General features: G+C 31.6%; 1 protein-coding gene across 2 annotated transcripts in view; it reads right to left on the minus strand.

Annotated features, from left to right (window-relative positions):
* Window positions 1-269: 269 nt before the first annotated feature.
* FANCM (FA complementation group M) overlaps window positions 270-12,384 on the minus strand; it is a 93,570-nt gene continuing 81,455 nt past the window's right edge. Inside the window, exons 22-23 of one of the 2 annotated variants that reach the window (XM_074290167.1) lie at window positions 3,743-4,034; window positions 270-451 (exon numbers count right to left, since the gene is read on the minus strand). In XM_074290167.1, the coding sequence (XP_074146268.1) occupies window positions 325-451; window positions 3,743-4,034 (419 nt within the window). In that variant the 3' untranslated portion in view covers window positions 270-324. Of the gene's footprint in view, window positions 452-3,742; window positions 4,035-12,012; window positions 12,065-12,384 lie in introns of those variants that run through there. The other variant, XM_074290168.1, reaches the window with a different exon arrangement.

Raw genomic sequence — 12,384 nt, forward strand, 5'->3', positions numbered from 1 at the left:
TGATAATCCTTTCATTTTTGAGAAATTTTATTATAATTCTCTTGTTTCCTACATACTAGAGCAACCTGTATTTCATTCTTCTTACTCACAAAAAATTCCTAACTTTTAATAGTTTAGGCAAATTAAGTGCTTATGAGTGCTTAAAAAAAAATACCCAGGGATAACATATATACATATACTTAGCTTAAAAGAGAAATATTTTCTTATTTACACAATTCATTCTATAAAATGGAAAATTATTATGTAAACATATTTATTTGTAGGAATTCTTTTTCTTTTTGTATATTTGATGACTCCATCCTAAGTTGTTTGCTATGATATATATTATTTCAGTCTGCCATTTTTAATATCTGGTAACATCTGTGTATCAAAGATATAGTGAATATAATGAAAGATCTCCTCAGCTTTCTGATGACTTACTTGTGCATTCAGAGAGATTTCTTCAATTGAGCTGAAAAATAAATTATATAAAAAAGCAATGTTTACAAAAGGATTTTTTGGGGACAGTATTTAATATACTTATCTCCTTCCCAGAAATAATACAGTCACAAAATTCTTTAAAGAAATTGTGTTCTAATATACTTAATTGTAAATTTTGTAATACTATACTAATATTTTTAAATTATAAAACAAACAAAAAATTCTAAAAATAAGATATAAATGAAATAAGCAATGTTTTAAAAATAAAAACTAATTCTTTTTAGTGGGGGTAATATGAATAGATATCATTTTTAAAAGAATCTTGATTTAATATTTTGTGATAAAGAGATTCAAAGATATGGCTTTAGTTCAGTTTAGCTTATTTCAAAACTCGGTTTTAATGGCTGAGAGCTAAAAAAGATAGCTCACAAAAATAAGTAGATCTAAATGGAATAAGTTTTGCCTGACTGCATTTACTAAATTATAACATCCATTTTGAAATCTGATCCATTAATTTATTTAGAGATTTTCTGCTGAAATTTGGATAGTCTAGTTTCATCTTCCCTGATAGTATATTAGTTATTGCATTTTTACATTTTTAGCAAATGGACTGAAAACACACTGAATTTCTACATTGAGATTTTAAAAAATAGATCCTAAAATTTTGTTTTAATTTGAAGATATTAGAATATTACATGGTATCACTTTAGACCAAAAAAAAAAAAAAGCTTAATTTTTAATTGTCTTGCTAGTCAGGAAGGCTGCATACAACCATTAGCTAGTACCTCAAAAACATAGAATATACTTAGGACAAAATTCTTCATTAACAAAAATGCACATAAATTTATACTTAAAGTAATATTCTAGTTAATTTTGGATGCTTTTGGTCAAATTCTTGTCAGATTTCATGATATTATTGTTTTTATCTAACAATGTAGAAAAAGAGTAAAATTATCAGCTCTGTTATTTATTGTTCTCTTTTATTGACCTGACTCACAAAATCAGAAAAGTGCTGAACTCAAACCTTTATGACTGCAAGATTAGTTCTCTAGTCACTTCACTATGCTGTTGCTTATGTACTAAGTAATATTAAAAATTAACATATTTTTTATTGTTTTGCTTAAAAATATCAGTAATATTTTTATTTTTCTACCCCCATGAATCATCCTGTGCATCTCACTTTGGAGGTCACTATCCTAAATATTTTATATATTTGATGTATCAAGAAAAAAGGAAAGAGTGTGTCTAAAATAATAACTAAACAAATTCATTTTAGCATGTTAAATGGTCTCTTTTAATTCAATCAGGCTCTGCCTCTTCCTCATTCTGTTAAGAGGGAGAGCTTTGATAAAAGCAAAATCCATGTGATTAGTGAGTTGAGAAGGTAGTGCTATTAACCCCAAAGAAACAGTATCAACTTAAATGTGTTCCTGACACCTATATAACTAGTGTGCTCATAAAAGCATAATATATATATATATATATTTTTAATCTTGGACCTCTAGTAAGGCATCAGTCATTTCTCATCATAAAAATTTGTTGGTCCAAAGCACTATGTTTGTCTTGCCTCTGAATCTAAGTTTGTTTGATTTTCTGTATTGAGGTTATGTATGACTTTATTTCCAAGAACAAGAACAAGACTAGAAGTTAAGGAAATGGCAGCAAGACAAAATACGTTTTTCTTTTTATCAGTGAGAAAACTTGCTCTACCAATACAAATCTGTACTTGTTCTGCTGGGACCTAAATCCAGGTCCTGATTCCAGAGCCACTTATATAATCAATAATTTAGCATGTTGCTCCAAGTTCCATTAGATTTTTTTAAATGTATATATTACCGTTGTTCCGTTGGATAAGGTGTTATGAATGTAATTACTAAGAATAGAAATGGATATACCTATATCTCTGTTCCCTATAATCCCAGAACAAATTTCCAGATTGACTAATCAAAGTTATTTTTGAGATCTTTATTGATTTTCCATTAAAAATTAATAGTCCCTTCAGTTTCTACTGTATAGACTTCTACTATATTGATTTTACAATGTTATTGATTTTTATGATTGGGTCTATATCTGCTTAAAGCTGAGCTCAGGAATTTATTTTTCCCCCTGAGTTAAAGTTATAATTAATGGAAGAAAACTTAACTACCACACCTTCAGCTTCTGGGAAAATATCAAGACATTTGGTGATTTTGTCCTTCCTTCCTCCCTCCCTCCCTCCTTCTCTCCCTCCCTCCCTCCCTCTTCTCCCCTCCCTTCCCCTCCCTTCCCTCCCTCCCTCCCTCTCTCCCTCTCTCCCTCCCTCCCTCCCTCCCTCTCTTCCTTCCTCCCTCCCTCTCTCCCTCCCTCCCTCCCTCCCTCCCTCCCTCCCTCCCTCCCTCCCTTCCTTCCTTCCTTCCTTCCTTCCTTCCTTCCTTCCTTCCTTCCTTCCTTCCTTCCTTCCTTCCTTCCTTCCTTCCTTCCTTCCTTCCTTCCTTCCTTCCTTCCTTCTAGAGAAGTGCTGGATCCAATTCAGACAAGTTCATAAGAATCCATAGTTAAAATTTCAGTATGAGCATTTATACTTCAGAAATTCAAAATATAATAAATCAGGGGTTGATATGTACACATAATACATACATACACATATATCGATTATCCCATAAATCAATCATGTATTCCTCTATGATAGAGAGGAGTGTTTACTAGCTGCAAATGGGTCTTAGACAAAAACCCCACCCCCACCTTTTCTTGATGTAATCAATCATATTGTCCTTATTCCCATGACACTGCCAATCTTGTAACCAATTGCATTGTTTTTCCCAACTACCCAAATGAGTTCTTAATTCTTGTACTTTACAAAACTATATGAGTTTATACAAAACTACCTCAAACACTTACTAACTTTGTGATCCTGTTTACCACAGTTCCTCATCTGGAAAATGAGTTAGAAATGGAAAAGCCCTACATTGTAGTATTTGATAACTGAGAAAAACTTTATTGAACCAATTTATTAGGTAACTGTAAATTGATCATGCTCAGACCACTGTCTCTCAATTTACCTTTATTTTTACCCGTAACGGTTAGTAAGTACTAACAATTTAGAATCATTGAACTTTTGAGTTGGAAGGCAGCTTGATCATTTAATTACTTTCCTAGCCTAGTGCCCTTTCTACAAAATCACAACGATTGCTAAACTATTTTAATTGCCATAATTTCTGTGTTATAAAGTAATAAGAATATTATAGCTAGATATCTGAAATTTTTATCTTAAATAATAATTATTTAGAGAATGCTTTAAATAATCACTGGACAATAAAAAGTCAAAGTAATATAGAAAACATACCTGTTAGTCATCTTTTTCAAGGATGAAAAATGGTAACACATATTAAGAGCTGTTACATAGCTTATATTGGGAATACTTAGATAGAACTGGAACATGTCACGTTTGTTATCTTTCACAGCTATGGGAACACGAATACCAGCATTCTTTCTCTGTTCTACTAAAGCCAATTCTTTAATCAATTCTGCAGTTTCTTTCTGGCAGGAGCTGAAAAGAATTCGAATTCCAGCACCAATTAAGGCAGATAAAAGGCTATCATAACTCTTGGTCCTTTGAAAAACTTTCAAAGCAGCACCTAATTTATAAAAACATAAATATTAAAAAATTAACAACAAAATAAAAGAGCAATATACAATTAACATGATTAAAATTATTGATAGAATACTAATTTAAGCCTCAGCATTTAAAGCAATTTGAGAACCACAGGAAGTTTTAGAGAAATTCCACTTCTAGTTTAAAGATAACAAAAAAGGAAAAGATAGTAAGATAGTGAGAACACTGAATTTTTTAAAAAGGTAAGAAATTTACAAGTTGAAAAGAGGGTCCAGAACTAAGATGACAGAGTAAAGACAAGGACTCACTAGAACTCTCCAAAATTCTCCTCCAACAACTTTATAATAATGCCTCAAAACAAACTTTGGAGTAGGAAAGCCAACAAAAGATGAGGATAAAACAATTTTCCAGTAAAAGAATACTTGGAAAGTTGGCGGCAAAGCTCTGTCTCACTACAGTAAGAGTGGAGTTCAGTGCAACACAAGTCACATCCCATCAAGTGAGCAACTCGATTTGGAGGTGAGCAGTGTATCAGCTTCTGCTTTGCTTTCAGCCCACAGATAATAAGTGGGTCAGACAAGTGGTCAAAAGAGAGTACAACCTGTTTCTGGTACTGGGTATAAGATTCTGTTGCATTAGACATTACAGGTCTGTATTACAGTCTTAAGGTAAAAAGGAGCAATAGCAGAGACAAAAGACCTTGTTCACATTTTCATGGTGGAAAAGAATTCTTGTGGTCACCCACAAACCAGAGCATAGGTCAGAAGAACAGTGACCACCAAACTTCTCCTCAGATCACAGCATCTTAGAAGAATTGAAATACCTGAGGACTGAAAACAACCTGAAATTTAAGACAGTATTCATTCCACCCAAGGAGCAGAGCTTAACTTTAAAAAATTAAAAATCAAGAAAATGGGTTGGGAAAAAAAAGGATTTTCAAGCATTTCTGATGAAAAGATCAGAGATGAAGTGAAAATGTGACTTTCACATACTAGATTCAACAGAAGCATAAAAATATAAACATGAAAGAGAAATCATTTTTTCACTATTTAATTTTTTTAATAATAGCCATTTATTTATTTATTTATCTATGTATGTATGTATGTATGTATGTATGTATGTATGTAGTTAGTTAGTTAGTTAGTTATTTTTCCTGAGGCTAGGGTTAAGTGACTTGCCCAGGGTCACACAGCTAGGATGTGTTAAGTGTCTGAGACCAGATTTGAACTTGGGTCCTCCTGAATTAGGGCTGGTGCTCTATCCACTGCGCCACCTAGCTGCCTCCTAGCTTTTTATTTTTAAAACACATGCAAAGATAGTCTTCAACATTGACTCCTGCAAAACCCTGTGCTCCAAATTTTTCTCTCTTCTTCCTCCTAATTCTCCCTTTCCTACATAGCATGCAATACAGGTTAAATACAGGTTAAACATATACAATTTTTCTCAACATACTTCCATACCTACCATGCTGCACAAGAAAATTTGGATCAAAAAAGAAAAAAATGAGAAAGGAAAAAAAAGAAACAAATAACAAGAAAAAAGGTGAAAACACACTGTTGAGATCCATATTCAGTCCCCAAAGTCCTCTATGAAAGAGAAATCATAAGGGAGTTAGGATTTTAAAAGGCTAAACTTTTTATATTCCTACAGGAACATGATACTTGTCATTTCATTATTATTATTATTATTATTATTAGGGCAATTAGAAGCAGTACAAACATAGGAGGCATAGATGTGACTTGAATATAATGGGAAGATTTCAAAAAATATAAAACTAAGGAGTGAGGAAAAGGGAGCTACCTGCTAGGAAAAAAGGAAGGGAGAGGCAGGATGAGGTAAATTATATGATATATAAAAGCATGAAAGAAATAGTTTTTACAGCAAAGTTTCTCTGATAAAGGTCTCATTTCTCAAATATGTAGATAATTGAGTCAAACAGATGAGATTATAAGTCATTCTCCAATTGATACAGGGATATCAAAATATATGAATAGGCAGTATTCAAAGAAATCAAAACTATTGGTAACCATATGAAAAAACTGCTGATAATTGACTAGAAAAATGCAAATTAAAACAAGGCAAGACAAGACTACCTTATACTTCTTGATTTGGTTAATTAGGACAGAAAAGGAAAATGACAAATGTTGGAAAAGATATCCAAAAATTTGGACATCATTGCATTGCTGGTGTTGTGAACTAATCTAACTATTCTGGAGGACAATTTGGAACTTAGCTAAATGACTACCCTTTGATTCAGCAATAGCACTGTTAGTCTATTAAAAAAGCAATTAAAAAAGGGAAAAGGACATATTTGTACAAAAATACTTATAACATCTTTTGTTGTGGCAAACAATTGGACAATGAGGGGATACTAATCAATTAGGGAATGTCTAAACAAACTGTGGTATATGAATGTAATGGATACTACTATGCGATAAGAAATGTGAGCAAGATGATTTCAGAAAAACCTGGACTTACATGAAATGATACAAAGTTAAGTTAGCAGAATGAGAACATTGTATACATACTATATGAAGATGAATTGTGAATTAGCTTAGCAATTCTCCACTATACAATCATCTAAGACAATTCCAAATGACTCATGATGAAAAAAAATGCTATCTACTTCCAAAGAATGAATTGATGGAATCTCAATGGAGATGAGAGCACACTATTTTTTACTTATTAATTTTTTTGAGGGGGGGGGTTCACAATATGACTAATATGGATATATGTTTTTCATGATTACATGTTACACATGATTACACATAATCTATATACAATTGCTTATCATCTCAAGGAGAGGGAAAGAAGAGAGGGGGGAAAGAGAGAATTTGGAACTCAGAAATCTTAAAAAAAATTCTAAAAGTTGTTTTTACATATAATTTTGAAAAAAAAATAAAAAAAAACATTTTAAATGACAAAAACTGGAAAACACCTGTCATAAGTTAGGTTTAGATAAGCAGTTCTTGACTTCCTATAAATTTTTAAAATGTATTTAATATAATAGGTTGCCTGGCTAATGCTATATATTTTATTTTATGCACTTAAAAACATTATTCTGAGAAGAGGTCCATAAACTTCACAAAACTGCCAAAGGGTCTATAGCATAAAAATGTTAAGAACTACTGGTTTAAACCAACATTTCATACTATATTACTGGAAGGTGTTCCAAATGAATACATGACATAGATATATTAAAGAAGCAATAATGAATAGTGAAAGAGTTCTTGATCAAAATGAATACTATAGAGCAGTGGTCTCAAACTTTTAAAATAAGGGGCCAGTTCACTGTCCCTCAGACTGTTGGAGGGCGGGGCTATAATAAAAACAAAAGCACACATTCTGTCTATGCCCCTCAGCCTATTTGCCATAATCTGGCGGGCTGCATAAATGTCCTCAGCAGGCTGCATCTGGCCCGCGGACCATAGTTTGAGAACCCCTGCTATGGAGTATATAAAATTGAAATTCTTATATAAACAGAATCATTAAGTTTAAAATAGAATGAAAACATTTATCTGAAGACAACAAATCTTCACAGCAAACATCTCTGGCAAAGATTTGAAATTTAAGATATATATAAAATTAGTATTTTCACCAATTTTTTGTTGTTTGCTTGTTTTTTTTTCCTTTCACCTTTTGAACTGATATTTCTTGCATGCATGACAAGTATGGAAATGTGTTTAGAAGAATTACACAAGTTTACTTATATTGGATTGCTTGCTGTTTGGGGAAGGAGGTAGATGGGAAGAACAAAATATTGGAACAGAAGGTTTTACAAGATGTACGTTGAAAACTAACTTTGCAGGTATTTGAATCTGACAGGCTAAGTAAAAATGGATATTTACAAAAATAATTAAATTGCTCAGATTAACAGAAGAAGAACAAACCATCAATGAACTTCCTAAGAAAAAAATTCCAGCGTCAGGTGAATTTACAACTGAATTCTATCAAACATTTAAAGAACAATTAATTTCAATACTATATGAACTACTTGGGAAAATAGGCAAAGAAGTCATCCTACCAAATCTCTTTTATGACACAAATATGGGGCTAGAGTAAACCAGAAAAAAACATAACAGAGAAAGAAAACTACGGATCAATTTCACTAATGAAATTTTAAAAAGAATTCTAGTAAGGAGACAGAAATACATAAAATCACTGTTAGAGAAATAAAAATTAAAGCAACTTTGAGGTACTGCTTCACATTTATCAGACTGGAATATGACAGAAAAGGGAAATAATAAATGTTAGCGAGAATATGAGAAAATTAGAAAAAAAAAATGCATCGTTGGGAGAGTTGTGAACTGATCCAACTATTTTGAAGAATAATTTAGAATTATGCTCAAAGGGCAATAAAAGGTCCATACCCTTTGATCCAGTAATACCACTGCCAGTTTGTAACCAAAGAGGTCATTTAAAAAAAAAAAAAAAAAAAAAAAAGGAAAGAACATATTTATACAGATATATTCAGAACAGCTCCTTCTGTGGTAGCAAGGAATTAGAAAGTGAGAGGATGTCCATCAATTGTGGAATGTCTGAACAAGTTGTAAAATATGAATGTAATAGAATACATGAATGTAATAATAACAGAATAGCCACAACACTATTTGATAATTATGATGACTTAGCTCTTCTAAGCAATACAATGATCAACGAGAATTTCAAAACACTCATGATGGAAAATGTTATTCACATACAGAAATAGAACTGATCGAATCTCAGTGAAGACTGAGGCATACTATTTTCATTTTCTTTATTTATTTCTTGATTTTTTTTTTCCTTTTGCAAATCAAACTGTTTCTTCTTTCACAACATGACTATGTACATATTTTATATGATTGCACATATATACTTTTTTCCTTTCTATATTTTATTCATTTTAAAAATATTTCTTCCCAGTTATATTTAAAACAACATTTTTTCCATTTCCTTTAAAATTTTTTGAGTTCTAGATTCTCCTTTATCCCTCCCCACAATTAAGAAACCATATATGAAATTATGCAAACAGTTCCATAAAAGTCATGTTGTGAAAGAAAACATAGATCTCCCATTCTACTGAACATAAAAATCCTCAAGATGAATAGAGTCTAAAAAAGAGAGAGATAGAAGAGAAAGAATGCTTCAATCTGTATTTAGACACAATCAGTTCCTTCTCTGGGTAGAGATAGGATTTTTCATCATAAGTCCTTCAGAGTAGTCATGGATCATTGTACTCCTGAGAATAGCAAAGTCATTTGCAACTAATCATCCCAGAACATTGCTATTACTTTGCATACAATACATTTCACTTGACTACACAAATATGATCTATATCAAATTGCTTACTATTTTAGGGAAGGTGGAGAAAAAGGAGGAAGGAAGAAAATTTGGAACTCAAAATTTTATAAAAAATGAATGTTAAAAATTATCTTTATATATAATGGGAAAAAATAAAATCCTGTTTTAAAAAAATAAAAGGAACCATATCCCACTACAAAAATGACTAAAGAATAAAAGGGGGCACTTCTCAAAAGAAAGTACACTATTACCAACAAAATAAAAAAGTTTTCCAAATTACTTCTAATAATAGAAATTTAAATTCAAACAATTCTGAGGAGTTCCCTCTTATAAGATTAGCAAAGATGAATAAGGAAAACAAAAATTATTGAAAGGGATTTCGAATGACAAGCATTTTAAAGCATTGTGCATATCTATCTATCTATCTACCTATCTATCTACCTATCTATCTATCTATCTATCTATCTATCTATCTATCTATCTATCTTTATAAAGCTATATTTGTCATAGTCGTCCTAGAAAGCAATTTGGGAGTATGCTTAAAATGAATTAACCCAGTAATACCAATGATAGGCATAAATTCTCCAAAAACATGCAAGCAAGAGAGATCTGACAGAAATGATTCATATGCACAAAAATCTCTATAGTAGCAATTTTCTTTGTGGCAAAGAAAGAGGAGACATAGTAGGTATCCATCAATTGAAAATGGCTACACAAATTATAGTAAAAATGACAAGAACAATTCAGAAAAACTTCAGAATTTCTACAATTACAATACTGTAAATAAAAAAAAAAAAACTATGAAAACCTTAGGAATCCTGACCAATACAATAACCAATCAAGATTCCAAAAAAACCAGTCTTACTTGAAACTTCTAATATATGGGTGACAGAAGAGAGATGTAAAAAGAGGCATAGCTTTTTAATTAACACAAATGTGTGCATGTGTTTCTCATGTCTATACTTGTACAAAGAAAGATTTTATTTGTAAATACCAAAAAAAGTATAAATAAAACATTTAAATGTTTTTGTTCTTTGGCACTGAAATGATGTTTGTCAAGTTCAAAATGAGAAATTTTTAAAAATAAAGAAATCCTTTGTCTCTTCCTCCCTCTGAGTTCAAGGATATCAAGGAGATTTAAAGATATAAGAAAGACTAACTCAAATGTCTCTGCCTATTGAATATACCAAGTCAGAGAAAGAAAGCTGGGAACTTTGAAAACTTTCTTTCTTCACTAATCTCTCTAGACAGGATTTCTTCACCAGGCATTACCTAGGCCAAAGCTTCTAAAACTGTGATTGCAACCCCATATGGGATCATGTGACTGAATGTGGGAGTTGTGAAAATATTTTCAACAGTAAAAGGTATCAAATATTCCACCAAGATTTAATTCTTCATGAAAAATTTAAAAAATAAATCCATCTTATTAGTATGCAAATTTGCTTTCATCTTTAATAAATGACAAAATTAAATGCTAAAATTACTTGAAAATATATTTATTTATGATTTATTATCTGTAAAAGTTTGATTTATATGTCTACTTTACATACTTATATATCCAGAGTCAAAAAGTTTAAGCCTTGACCTACACCAATAAAATAAATGGTTTAAAAGAATACAAATGAGAAGCCATAAACCCATGCCTCTGTCTTACCAGATGAGATGGTTAATATAGCTCCTTCAGCGCAAGGATATAAAAAGTGATTAAGGGATAAACTTAAGTGGGGAAAAAAAATTCTTGGAGAAAAAGGAATAATATTATTTAATTCTTGTCAGGGAAGGCAGACCAAACACTAGAGCTAAAATTTGTTATGGTAGAGTGATATTGACCTAAAGAAAAGATTTCTAGAAGTAAAATACTGGGCAAATGCAGCTGCAAGTCTACACCAAAAATATCCAAAGCAGTAAGAATTTTTGTGGCAGTAAGAATTTGGAAGCAAAATAGGTGCCAAGGGAACAGCTAAACAAACTCTGGCACATAAAAATAATGCATGTCTATTCTAAAATACAACATAAGGAGTATAGGACTATATTACATGAATTCCATGAACTGATACAGAATGAAATATGTAGAACCAGGAAAAGAATATATACAGTTATTACAATGTAAAAAAAAGACCAATAAAACAACACTAAGTACTTACTATATAGTGACCAAGGTTACCCCCCCACACAAAAGAAAATAAGTGCACCTTTTTCTCCATATAGCATTGATAGGGAATTATGGGTATGGAATATTGCATATACTGTCTGATACGAATGATTATTCATTGGGTTTTTTTTCCCCCCTCTTTTTAAATTTTTGTTATATAGGGCAGTCTGGTGGAGTAGACAGGAATATATTCAGAAATGTTCATAACAATAAAAGACTTCAATAAAAATAAAATACTCCCCATCCAAAAATAACCAAAACAAAAGAAAAATTGGAGAAAAGTTTTGCCTACCTTTCAAGTTGGCAGATATTATGAAATTATGAACATATATGTCTGCATGATAGCTAGAAAGCACAACTCTCAAGAAGATCTAAAAGTTCTGAATAGACTTGGGGTCAAATTATAGAGAGTTTTAATAGCAATTTAGCAATTTTGGCTCATTTTCTCCTATCCAGAAACTGGGAACTTGGGTAATTAATTCAGGATCACCATGCTAAGAGACTCTGGCAGTTAGATGAAACAAGGATGGAATCAGGAAGATCTGAGGTCAAAATCTCAGATACTTACTAGTTGTGTGATCCAGGGAAATCATTTAGCCTGTTTGCCTCAATTTCTTCATCTGTAAAATAGGGACAATAATAGCACCTACATTCTAGGGTCATTGAAGATAAAATGAGATAATATTTATAAATAATATATACTTATTTTTTCCTGTATCACATGTAAAAACAATTTTTAGGAATTTTTTATGTTTTGAGTTCCAAATTCTATCCCTCCTTCACTGAGACAGCATATATTAGATATACATGTGTAACCTCATCTACAATAATTATATATGTGTAATCATGTAAAGCATAATTGCATAATAGTCATTTTGTGGAAGGAAGGAAGAAAAGAAGGAAGGAAAGAAGGAGGGAGAGAGGGAAGGAACATGCTTTC

Source organism: Sminthopsis crassicaudata, chromosome 2 (genome assembly GCF_048593235.1).
Source record: "Sminthopsis crassicaudata isolate SCR6 chromosome 2, ASM4859323v1, whole genome shotgun sequence".
NCBI classification, from domain to species: Eukaryota; Metazoa; Chordata; class Mammalia; order Dasyuromorphia; family Dasyuridae; genus Sminthopsis; species Sminthopsis crassicaudata.